The sequence below is a fragment of the Hemitrygon akajei genome, chromosome 8 (genome assembly GCF_048418815.1).
Source record: "Hemitrygon akajei chromosome 8, sHemAka1.3, whole genome shotgun sequence".
Lineage (NCBI taxonomy): Eukaryota > Metazoa > Chordata > Chondrichthyes > Myliobatiformes > Dasyatidae > Hemitrygon > Hemitrygon akajei.
The window spans coordinates 82302733-82316297 of NC_133131.1; the positions used below are offsets into that span (position 1 = coordinate 82302733).

A 13565-nucleotide genomic window follows, 5' to 3' on the forward strand; every position below is an offset into this window, starting at 1 on the left:
TCACCTGTCAACTGCCAGCTTGTGCTCCTTCCCCTTCCTCCACCTAATTATTCTGCTTTCAACCCCATTCCTTTCCAGTCCTAATGATGGGTCTCAGCCCGAAACATTGACTATTTATTACCCTTCGTAAATGCTGAGTTCCTCCGTCATTTTGTGTGCGTCTCTCAAGATTTCCCGTCACGGACACGGGCACGGAGATTGAGTTGGGGATGCTGGCGCAGACATGAATGTTGAACAGCAAACAGGAGGAATCTTGACACAGAGCTCTGATATAGAGTCTTGACACGGTTTTCATGGAATATCTTGAAACTGAGCTGAACTTGGAACAAACGGTTCTAAGAAGTCGAGAAACAAAGTTATCACATGGCAATACACCAACAAACTGGCAACCTGTGATAGTGATGCCATCGTACTTATTTCACAGTTTCTGATGAAAACCAGGTGTACTGTGATTGAGTAAACTAGCAGCAACTGGAGATCTAATTAATGAAATTAGGGCATAATCAAGGAGAAAGGAGCATTAAAGGGGAACAGCCAACCGGAATCATGACAGCACCAAGAGTATTGGTACAGTTTTAGTCACTTTATCATAGGAAGGCTGATATTAAACTAGAAAGAATGTTTCAAAGATTTATCAGGATAAATCTGAGGATAATTTATCAGGATGAAACTTGGAAGTCTGAGTTACATGGAAAGGTTGTGTAGACTAGGAGCTTATTCCCTAGAATGCAAGATGCTGAGGGGTGACCTGATCGAAGTATATATGATGAGGGGTATGGAAAGTTTTATTTTCCCCTGGGAGGATGTGCAAGATTAAACAAGAGGGCATAGATTTAAGATCAGAGGTGAGAGATATATAGAGGAAATCAGGCATAGGTGTTCCTTCACTCAAAGGGTGGTGCATAATTGGAATGAGCTGCCAGAAATAGTGGTTAAACTGGGTACATGAGCAATGTTTAAAAACTATCTAGATATGTACATAGATTGGGTGGGTTTAGATAGCTACACAGACTAGCTCACGGGGCAACACAGCTGCCATGGCTGAGTTGGGCCAAAAGGCCGGTTTCTATGACGTATGACTCTATAACATTAAACTTTTTCATCTTTTGCGAGGCTATGGTAGCTAAGTTACTGAATTCATTCAGCCATCCAGAGACTGGGAAACTGCTTTGTCGAGCACTTCAGCTCCATCTACAAAAAGCGTAATTTCCTGGTGGCATTCCCGTTCCTGTTCCCACATGTCCATCCATGGCCTCCTCTTCTGCCACAATGAGGCTACTCCGAGGCTGGAGGAGTAACGCCTTACATTCCGTCTGGATAGCCTCCAACCTAATGGCATAAACATTGAACATTCTCCAACTTTTGGTAACTTCTCCCCTCCCCCTCTTCATTTCCCCACTTTAGCCTCTTCCCTATCCTCACCTCCCTATCACCTTCATCTGGTGTCCCTCCTCCCTCCCTTTCTCCCATGGTCCACTCTCCTCTCCAATCAGATTCTCTCTCTCTCTCTCTCCATCTTGTTTTACGGCGGTTGGCACCCAGCTTAATAGTGCATTACCACCACCTTCTGTTCCAGAGTATGCGATGGACTCACATTCTAAATCCCTTCACCCAATCGCACACATACACATACCCTAACCTACACTTTATCCTCCCCATCCTAGTACCCTATTTCTGTTTATCCATCATATCCTATAAAAAACCCCTGTATCCCTTAAGAAAGCTAAAAATACCCTGACCTGTGTTCTCTCACCCATGCCCAGCAACCCTTTTAATGTGAATTCCTGCACCCCCAATTCCCTTAGATTAATTCTCATCATCTCTCTCTGTATCCCATACTTCCTGCAACTCAGAACTACATGCTCTACTGACTCCTCTTCCTGACTTTCCTCACACAATCCTGTCTGGTGTTTCCTTATCAATGTCAATGTTTGGTTTAGTGCACAGTGCCCCAGCCTTAACCTAGTTCACACAATTACCGCTCTTCTGTATCTACTTCCTACCCTAGTACCTGCAACAATTTTTTGTATTTGATATAAATGCCTCCCTTTCCCCTCCCTGTCCCATCTTTCTTGCCACATTTGGTTAATTTTTTCCCAGATTACACATTTAACCTCTGCTTTACTGATACTAATGTGCATTTCTATATTTTCTTTCTTTATTGCCCTCTTTGCCAACTCATTCACCCTTTCATTGCCCTTTACCCCTACATGAGCTGGAACCCATAGAAATTTAACCTGACCTCCCTGATTTGCAACTCTTGTGACTGACTGAAGGACTTCATGAAGTACATCTTGCCGGCTGTTTGAGTGAGAAGACCTTAAACTTGTTAGTACTGAAGTGAATCTGAGCATATCAACGCTTTGACTAGTTTAGTTTTCTCCACCCAACACAACACAACCAACACTGCCATCATCTCCACTGTATACACCGCTAACTTATCAGATGTTCTTCTGCTGATTGCAATTGCTTTTGCTGGTATAGCCACCCCAAACCCTGTCACTCCTGTCTCAGGTTCCTTAGCACCATCTGTATAGACCTGAGTATAATCACTATACTTTTCCATCACATGACAGTTAAATGCACTTACCAAATCAGTTTTATACTTTCCTTTCCTTTTTACCTCTAACAAATGCCAGTCTACGTCAGGCCATACCAGCTTCCATGGAGTTACAACCGGATAAACTACTGAAGGACTTATCCTTAGATCAAACACTTCACATGATCTAGCAATATCATTCCCTACCAGACTAAAGTTTTCCCTCTGAAACCTCCCATTTTCCCAGGACTCCTGCAACACTCCTTTAGCAGGGTGAGAATCATTGTGTCCCTGCAAATTAACCCAGTAGTTTGCCATCAATTGCATCCTTCTTAATTCCAAAGGCATTATTCCCATTTCTACCTGCAGGGCTGACACTGGTGATGTTTTAAAAGCCCCACTGCACACTCTCAACACCTGAGCCTGAATCACATCCCATTTCCTTATAAGAGACCTAGCTGCTGATCCATATGCTACACTTCCATAATCCAACACAGATCTTACTAAAGCCACATACATTCTCTTGAATGCTGAACAACTTGCTCCCCATTCCCTACCAGTCAAACATCTCATCACGTTTATTACTTTTTTACATTTCTCAACTTTCCTGATATGGTCTGCCCATGTTAATCGTGAATCAAATATAACTCCCAGAAATTTAAATGGTCCAACCCTTTCTAATTCAATCCCATACATCCTTAACTTCTTCCCTACTTCTTTTCCTAGTGAAAAATACAGTTTGAGTTTTTTCCACTGAAAATCTACATCCCCAATCATAATCCCACTCTACCACTTCATCAATTGCTCCTTGTAGTTTCCTGATTATATGCTCCCTGTTCCTGCCTCTTTTCCACAAGGCCCCATCATCCGCAAACAGTGACCTACCTTTGTACCTTTGTACTGGTACCTTTGTGAAGACATCATTGATCATAATGATGAAAAGTAACGGGCTAATCACACTACCCTGAGGTGTGCCATTTCCCACTATGTACTGTTTTGATAATTCTGATCCAATCCGAACTTGAATTTTTCTACCAAACAAAAAATCTTTAATCCAATTAAAAACTCTCCCCCAACCCCCATCTTGTGCAGTTTAATTAATAATCCTTCCTTCCACATCATATCATAGACTTTTTCAATGTCAAAAAACACTGCAACTACTGATTCTTTATTTACCTGGGCCTTTCTTATTTCAGTCTCTAACCTTATCGCTGAGTCCATGAATCAGATTCTCTCCAGCCCTTTGCCTTTTTCACTTATCACCTCTCAGATTTTTACTTAATTCCCCCTCCCCCTCCAGTTGGTTTCACTTTATCACCTACCAGCTTGTCCTCCTCTCCCTCCCCCCATCTTCTTAGTCTTGCATCTCCCCCTTCGTTCCAGTCCCAAAGAAGAGGGTTCCGAAACTTTGACTGTTTATTAATTTCCATAGATGCTGTGTTCCTCCAGCATTTTGCGTGTGTTGTTTTGGATTTCCAGTATCTGCAGAATTTCTCGTGTTTATCTTGTTGTGTGTTGCATCTGAATATTAAGGAAATTCAAGTAAAGATTCTCCACTCTTTGATCGGAAACAGCGCTCTCCAATCACCCCTAATTCGGAGACAGTTTCTGGAACCAAAACTCTCATTCCTTCTCCAATGGGCGGAGCCAACGCTACCCGTGCAGCAGCGCCACCTGCCGAGGCCAACCGGTACCGCAGCAGCGCCACCTGCTGGCCGAGCCAGACCGGAAGCCGTTCCGGAGATTTTACGACAACGTGCTGCCTGTTCAGATTTACGGTATCTCACGGCATGGCTACCTCGGCTGTGGCTGCCTCGCCGTCACTGGCATCTGGAGCTTCGCTTTCCTTCACCGATGCCTGTTCCCTCATCCAGAGCCCACACTCCTGCTTGGTGTTGGACACCTGCCGCCGACACCTCGCCCTCTGCCCGCTTTACTTGAACCGCAAGCGGAGCGGCATCGAGCGCCAACTGAAAACCGAGCTGTTCCGCTTCTCAGAGAGGTGGGGAGGAAATGGGTGGTCGGGGTGAGGGGAAGGGGTGGCAGGAGAAAGGGGTGTCTGGAGGAGAGGGGGAAGGGGTGGCAGGGGAGGGGGGTGAGGGGAAAGGGGTGGCAGGGGAGGGGGAAAGGGATGAGGGGAAAGGGGTGGCAGGGGAGGGGGAAAGGGTGAGGGGAAAGGGTTACTGGGGGAGAGGGGAAAGGGGTGGCAGGGTAGGGGGAAGGGGTGAGGGGAAAGGGTTACTGGGGGAGAGGGGAAAGGGTTACTGGGGGAGAGGGGAAAGGGGTGGCAGGGTAGGGGGAAGGGGTGAGGGGAAAGGGTTACTGGGGGAGAGGGGAAAGGGTTACTGGGGGAGAGGGGAAAGGGGTGGCAGGGTAGGGGGGAAGGGGTTGCTGGGGAAGGGGTGAGGGGAAAGGGTTACTGGGGGAGAGGGGAAAGGGGTGGCTGGGGGAGGGGGAAGGGTCTGTAGGACGATTGGTAGGAGAAGAGTTAGGGGGTGTGGAAAGAATCAGTTGTATGGCCCAGAAATGGGCTCTTTTGCCAATCATATCCTTGCTCAACTGTTTTGCCTTTCTGGACCATCCAGTTTGCCATCAGTAGAACCATATCGTTCAATGCCTTGTCTATTCAAGTGTCTGTCTCAAGGCCTCTTAAATATTGTGATTGTTTCTGATTCCACTAATTCCTCAGTCAGCAAATTCCAAATCTCCCACTTTTTTTCTGTGGGGGTTAGGGTTGCCTTTACAACTTCTTGTTTTAAAGCTATGCTGTTTTGTTTTTGACACCCTTGCCATGCGGAAAAAACTGAGTACCCATGGCTCTTGTTTTGGCTGTTTCTATCAGGACATCCCTTGGCCTCCTTTGTTCAACCTTTCACTGGAATTAAAATCCTCAATCCAGGCAATATCCTGGAGAATCTCGAAAAAAATGAATTGGGATAGGGAAAGTGAACTAGGATGAGGATAGGGTGACAGGATATTAGGGTCAAGGTGTGACAGGGAGTTGATGATCTGGTTGATCAGGTGGGGACAGAAATCAGGGATGCAGATTGAGAAGTTTATTGATGGTATGAATGGGGTGAGGCCAGAACACAGGTATAGTGGGCAGCACCTAGGTACACCACCTGAGTATGTAGCTTGCAGTGTAGTTAGGGTTGGGGTCTGTGGAGTTGGGTGGTCATCTGCATGGCCAGGTGCAAATGCTGTTGTGAGGATCTGGGATTTGAGTGTGGGGCTATAGTTTGGGGTTCATAAGAATACAAGAAATAGGAGCAGGAGTAGGCCCTCTGGCCCATCAAGCTTGCTCAGCCGTTCAATAAGATCATGGCTGACCTGGCCATGGACTCGTCTTCACCTACCTGCCTTTTCCCTATAACCCTTAATTCCCCTACAATGCAAAAATCTATCCAAAATATTCTTAAATCTGCACACTCACTTCTGTCTGAGGAAAGCAGTTCCTCCTCATCTCCGTCCTAAATCTACTCCCCTGAATCTTGAGGCTTTGTCCCCTAGTTCTAGTCTCACCTACCAGTGGAAACAACTTACTGCCTTTATCTTATCTATCCTTTCTTATATTTTGTATATTTCTATAAGATCTCCTCTCATTCTCCTGAATTCCAGTGAGAGCCATTCCTGGCGACTCAGTCTCTCCTCGTGGTCTAACGCCACCAGCTCTGAAATCAACCTGTGAACCTCCTCTGCACCGCCTCTGTTCTCTGATTATTGTAGAGTAACACTGTGTGGAAACAGACCCTTCAGCCCAACTGGTCCATTCTGATCACAGCATCCTCCCTGTTAGTTCTCATTGCCTGTGTTTGGACCATAACTCTCCAAGCCTTTCCCTTCTATGTCCCTATCCAAATGTCTCTGAAATGTTGCAGTTACTTCCACTTTGACCTCCTCTTTTAACTGCCCTCTTTTTAAAAATGTTACCCCCTCAGACAAATCTCTTCCTATAACTCAGATTGTCAAGTCCACGCAGCATCCCCAAAAATCTCTTCTGCACCTTCTCCAGTTTGCCACTGTCTTTCCTATAAGCATGACCAAAACTGTACATTACTCGACGTGTGTTTTGTATAACTGCAGCCTGATGCCCTTACTGCTAAACTTGATGGCCTGAGTGATGAAGGTCAGCATGCTAAATAGCTTCTTTGCTACCCAGTCTCCTTAAACAGGCTGCTTTCCTGGGTCCCTATCGTTAGCGTCCTGTCATTATAGGTCCAGCACTGTTTGTGGCATCTTGTGGATATGTCATCTGTTCCATTCTTTGCTTTACCAAATAGACTCCAGTTTAGAAGCTCTGCGTTGATAATGGTACTTGAGGGCTTTATGAAATCACTAAGTGGGGGTTCATTGCTCTGTATCTTGATCAGCTGTTGCTTTTCCATTTAATTTTATTTATTCAAATCTGGACCTGTCTTAGGTAATTGTAGGTGAAAAATACAGACACAAAATGGCCAAATGATGCAAAACATACTAAAATTGGTACATAGTGTTAATTAGAAGGCAGGACCATTGTCTTGGGCTAAAGTCCCATGCACTTGTGCAATTTCTGATCTTTTCTGAACCTTGAATAAAGATAGAAGAATACAGCACAGGAACAGGCCCTTCGGCCCACACTGCTGTGCCGAACCAGTTAAAAAGTAATCAAAAACCCTAAAAAACAAATACCTCCTACCTACACAATCCCTCCATCCTTCTCATATTGATGTGCCCCATAGAGCAACTGCAAGCAGAGAAAAATAAAATTAATTGATGGCATGATTTTATCATTCATAGCTTTGATTAACTGGTGATTAGATCTGGCTTTGTAGTTGAGGTGCCAAACAATTGTTTCCATTCCGTATCAAGTTAACTGCACATAGCAGATAACATCAGGGGTACACATACTCCTGCTTGAGCGGGGAGTCAGTTCTGCTAATTAAAGCCAATTTATAGGTTTTACAGATTCATCTGCAGTGGCTCTTCCTCATCCCGTGAAGGGAGCATGCGCTGCACTTGCCTGGGAATCAGGACTGCCCCTTGAGAGGGAAAAACATGTTTTATTTGGTGGGGGGGGAGAAAAATTTGCAATGGCGACAACATCATGACCTGTGGTTACTTCCACAGATCCCACCAGTGCTGTTCCTTTGTCCCAGAAGATGTATTTGATGACCCAGCTAAAACTGGTGAAACTCATACTGGGTAAGCTGAGGGCAAGTTTAAACTGAGACTGATTTTCTATTTAATCTTTTCAAGTTCAGGCTGGTTGAGCATTATCATTGAAGAAAAAATAGTTTATAGTCTAAAGTGCGGCATCTTCACTTCATTTCTTATGATTTACTATAACAGGCATGTAAAATGCTTCCAGCAGCATCTTGAGATTTTTTTATACGATAAGGTGCTGCTTGTTCAGATTGAAGTACAGTTTTTATTCAATCATCTTTTAGGAACATCTGAATTCTTGCTGCTGTTTATTAAAATCTTCCTAGCAAATTCTATTGGAATAATTTTGTAACCTCCAGCACTTTCTTTTAGTCTGCAGGGTGTCCCAGTTGCATACAACAAGATCAGATTAATTGGTGAGTTAGGTGACATCTTTGATGACCAAGGATATATACATATCAACATTGAAGCTGACTTTGTTATCTTCAGGCCCAACATTGGACAAAAGCTGGTGGTAAGTTCTAGTGTATTGAGAAAAGCTTTAGAAGGGAATATGTAGAGAAGAAGAAGAAGAATGTTAGAAATGGACAAATGTGTAGGTCTTGAGAAAGTAGATGTTATGAATAGAGTGGAAGATTAGTTAATGCTGAGGAAGTCACAAGGATATGATAGGAGGTTTTAGCTACCGAAAGGCTGTAGCTGGCATTGTTCTCATGGTACAATTAAGTTTATGTCATTGGATGCTCAGCCTGGGGTTGAAAACATGTGAGTATTGTGAATGTTCTTGTTTTATCTGAGAGATTAGGTGGGGAACAGAGTGGAATTGGTGGCAGTGTTATGGAGTTTGCAGTAGGGTCCAAGGGAAGTTTCGTAAGTGGAAATTGGAATTAATCTGTGAATGAATTTTGATCTAGTTTGTCAATGCGAATGCACATGTCTTGGAATAGTCTGAAGCAAAACAAAAAAAAACACATGATACATTGCTGTGTGATGGGGAAACCACCCCTTTTCACCAGATAGGGCTAGACTAGTGTCAAACTTAATGTTTCAGAAGCTGCTTAAAGTCACACACCATTTCACTTATCCCTGTATAATGGGGTTTGCAGCACATTAATCTGATTTTTGAATTTCAAGATAAGGTATTGTAGTTGTCATCTGTAAACAGCAACAAAGGATTAATTGTCCATTAAACTTTTGCAGGGCACGGTGAATAAAGTTGCTCCAAGTCATATTGGTTGCCTGGTGCATGGGTGTTTTAATGCTTCCATTCCCAAGCCACATCAAGCAAATGGAGTCTGGCCAGGCTTTGAAGTAACAGTAGGAGATACTCTCGAGTTTGAAGTTTTGCAGCTGGATGCTGATGCTGCTGGCGTACTGTGCATTCGAGGGCAGTTGGATAAAAGGTAACTGCCTGGAAAAATGGGCAAATGGCAACTTTGTAATAATAGATCTAAATTTTGACTGAGATTCAATCTAAAATAAGGATCTTTGAACTTGGGTTAATCACTGAGTTTGAAAGTTCTTTGTGTGAAATCTTAGTTGACCTACTTTTCTTTTCAGTGGTATTTATATAATATGGAAGCAAGTCCTTCAGTTAAAAGTCCATGCCAACGAGCCTTTTGAGCTAGTCCCATTTGCTTTCTTTGGTTGTATCCTTCTAAGTCTTTCCTATCCATGAATCTTTCCAGGTGACTTTTAAACATTATAATTGTACACGTGTCTGCCACTTCCTTTGACAGCTTGTTCCATCTACTGACCACCTACTATGTGAGGAAAAACCTATCCATAAGGTCTCCCTCTTGTGTTCTAGTTTTAGACTCCCCTATCCTGGGAAATAGACTGTCCATCCTCCTTATCTTGTTATAAACCTCTGTCATCGCCTCTCAGCCTCCATGCAGGGGAAAGAGTCCCAGTCTGTCTAGTCTTTCTTCAAGTCCTCTAGTTCCAGCAACACTTTTGTGAACCTTTTGATAAACCCTCTAGATAAACCACATGCTTCCTGTAGTATGATAAGCAGAATTGCGCACACTGTTCTGGGTTGGTTCTCACTGAAGTCTTATACAGCTGTAACATGATGTTCCCACTCCTGCATTCGGTCCCCTTTCTGATAAAGGCAAGTACTTGTGCCATGTGCCTTCTTCACCACCTATCTAAGTGTGTTGCCTCTTTCAAGTAACTGAATTTGTTGTCTCTGTTCAACAACAGGGCCCAACCATTCGCAGTGTATGTCTGTCCTCATCTAACTTCCCAAAATCCAGAATTTTGCACTTGCCCGAATTAAATTCCATCTGCTGTTCCTTGGCCCAGTTTTTCATTGACATAGTTCCTTAGACAATCGTACTGTCCACTACACCACCAATTTTGATGTCATCCACAACTCATGCCATTCACATTCTTATTCAAATTGTTAATGTATTTGACAAACAACAGAGCACCTGGCAATCTGAAAAATGAACTTCCAGTACCCCTCTCTGACTGCTAATATCAGGCCAATTCAGTCTCCAATGGTGTAGCTTGCCCTGTATCCTCACTTTACCAGGCCAGTTTACCATGTGGAACCTTGTTAACATTATGTAGGAAACGTCTACAGCTCTTCTGACATCAATCTTCTTGGTCACCACATTCTTTTAAAAAAAACTGCTGACTATCTCTAATCAGTCCTTGCCTTTTTAGATGCTGGTGGATCCTGTACCTCAGAATCTCTTTCAGTAACTTCCCACCACTGATGTTGCACTCACCAGATGTAGATCCCTGGCTTGTCCTTCCACCCTTCAGTGAATAAAGGTGCAACATTAATCTTCATCCAGTCTTCCAGTACCTCGCCCGTGGCTATTGAAGACACAGCTGTCTCTGCTGGAGGCCCCACAGTTTTTCCCCCTATCTTTCCACAATCCATTATGATAAAGGGCAGGCCACAAGGATTTGTACACCTTAATATTCTGTACGACTGCCAGCACCTGAGAGTAGACTGATTGGATGATAATTAGCAAGATTAATTTTGTTTTCTTTGTGAATAGGATGTACCTGGGCATTTTTCCCACATTGTTGGGTAAATGTCTGTGTCATGACTGTTTTGGAACAGCATGGATGAGGTACAGTTAGTTCTGGAGTGCAGCTAGCCAAACTACAAATGGAAAAGGAGGTCAGTTGTCTTTGAATAAATGCCCGGTTAGGTTAGCCTTCTCTCTTAAGTTCTGATTAAATGTTTGGTGATATTTTGAGGACATATCAAAATATGTACTCAATTAGTGGTTGCACAGGTAAGTGCAACAGTCATGTTGAATTAATTGGGGGCGTCACGGTAGTGTAGCAGTTAGCACGACACTGTTACAGCTTGGAGTTCAATTCCAGTGTCCTCTTAAAGTTTGTACGTTCTTCCCATGTGCTGTGGTTTCCTCCCACAGTTCACTTACCTACTGCTGTAGTAGGTTCATTTGGTGATTGTAAATTGTCATGTGATTAGGTTAGGGTTAAATAGGCAGGTTGCTGGGTGGTGTGGCTCGTCGGGCCCCAAGGGCCTGCTCCCTGCTGTATCTCTAAATAAAATAAATAACTTTTCTGCTCATACTGAGATTGTGATTATAAAAACATTTATGGTACACCTTATTACCCAAAGTAATAAAGCTGCAATAAATATAAACGTATTACAGTTGTTAATGACTGGCGAGATTCGGTGACCAGAGTTAGTGGTGTAGTAGTTTTGGTGTAAAAACACATCTTCAGGAGAAGACAAATTCAGATCCCAGAATGAATATTTGAGGAATTTAATTCCAGTTCAGAAAAACAAATTATATGTAAATATTGATCATTAAAAATTGATCCATACTTTTGCCAAAAAAAAAACTCAGCGGGTTCTTTAAATCCAAGTGCATTGAAGCTTAACCACCCTGAAGTAATGGTGAACTATTGTCTGGAACTTCAAGAGCAAGTCTACCCCACCACTTTCTCAGCTGAATGCTAACAAACATAATGCAACATTCGGAATGGATTCAATCTTACTCTTTTGAATTTGTTGGTGCCTCCCTTGGTTACCACTTTAACCATATGGATATCATTACTGCTGATGGAAAGTATTAGGCATACATTCAGACTATCGAACATCTGCGTCAGTGAATCGAGTGCTAGTTATGGAACACAGGCAATGAGACTTCAAAAACTTGGATGAGTGTTCATATTGTCTTATAACTGACTTGTGATCAAAAACTTAAAAATGTTGGTCTCTGTCTGTTTAATTTATACTTAAGTGATTTGTTGCTTTAAATCCTAGTGTGCAGGCACCATATGGTGCAGATTTTGAAGAACTGCGGGAAGAGGGCTGTGTTGAGCAAGATGGTGGTAAAGCTGGGAAGAAAAAGAAGAAAAAGAAAAAATGGAAGGATGAAGAATGTGAAGAGACAGCTAAGCAGACTGTGAGCTGCACAGAGTCGGATAAGAGTCTTAACAAACATGAAATGGGAAATGTTGAAGAGATTTTAGACAGTAAATCCAAAAAGAGAAAGCGAAGGACTGAGGAACCAAATACAGACACAGAAATCCATGAAGGTGATGCCAGTGATTGTCATGAATATAGCAAACCAATTAAAAAGAAAAGAAAATTTTCTGAGAGTGAATTAGATACCACCAATTGTGCACAAGAATTAAAATGCAAAAAAAGAAGAAAACATGATTAGAAAAACTATTATCTATAAAATGCCTGAGTAAACTGCTGCAGAGATACTTCCCGCCTTAATAAAAATGTTGGAAGGAAGGTGATTTTATTCTGAAGAAAAAGGAGTTTTGATGGAACACTGTTTATGTAGTCGTATAACATAATTTGCAACTTTTTATTTGATTTGCAGTTGCATATTTGCCTTTCTTGTATATTTGTCAACATTTGCAAGGGCTTATTATATCACTTGAGTATTACATCTGCTTGCTATTACAAAAGCTAACTGCTGTGATTCTGAAATAACACAATGTTGGAAATATTTTCTGCAGCATCTGTGCAGAGAAATGTGATTTAATCTTTTAACAGTGATCTTGCATCAAATTGGGTTTCACAATTACAAACAAGTGAAACCCAATTTATTTATAAATTGATTGGAACTATGCCTTGTTGGTAATTGAATAAATCTGCATATTTTCATGCAGATTAGTGACATTCACATAATAAAATCAAAGATTGCTGTAAACAATTGGCAGGTCAGGCAGCATCTAGGGAACTTCAGTTCTGATTGATTCTTTAACCTTAAAGATGTAAACTCTGCTTCTCTACACAGATGCAGTCTAATTCTGACTTAGTTTTTATTTCAGATTTCCAGCAGTTTGATGTTCACTGATTGTTATACTGTTCACTTGTACAAGGTTAAAAATGCTGTGCTGAAGCAGACTGATTGCCCTTTGTAATATTTTTACTGCAGTAATTTTTTCTCTTACAAATAAAAGAACACTTAGTTTTGACTGCCAGTTTAAAGTCAAGTATTAAGAAAACAATATATTAGTTTACAACTGGAGTGAAGTTCTAAAAGTACCTCATTGTAGCCTTAAATTATGTCTATTTATGATCTGTAAAACAAGTAATTTATCATCTGTATTTTACAGCTTCCCCTTTAAAAATAGTTTGAGGTGGCTTCTGTTTGTTGACATATTATCCAATAGTTTTGACCATTCTGAGCCTCATATTATTGCACATAATATTTAATTAATCTGTTTAATTATCTTGTTTTTCTCCAGCATCCCAATATTCATGGGATATCTTTTTAACCTTTGTCTTTGCAGTGAGCAAAGGAATCTTCATTACACCTCTAATCACTTTTACGTGAGAATTCTTTCTCTTCTCTATTTTTAAAGTCCTTTTAAACACTTGGTTGAAATTATGTGTTGTTATTTGCTCTATTTATATATG

At 41.9% G+C, this 13565-nt stretch overlaps 1 protein-coding gene across 1 annotated transcript; it reads left to right on the forward strand.

Moving 5' to 3' along the window:
- The first annotated feature begins 4176 nt into the window (after positions 1-4176).
- On the forward strand, positions 4177-13287 carry polr1f (RNA polymerase I subunit F). The gene is made up of 5 exons (XM_073055297.1): positions 4177-4541; positions 7646-7720; positions 8054-8195; positions 8882-9084; positions 11949-13287. Exons 1-5 carry the CDS (start codon positions 4177-4179, stop codon positions 12349-12351), a joined length of 1188 nt encoding a protein of 395 aa, XP_072911398.1. The 3' UTR covers positions 12352-13287.
- Positions 13288-13565: the final 278 nt, after the last annotated feature.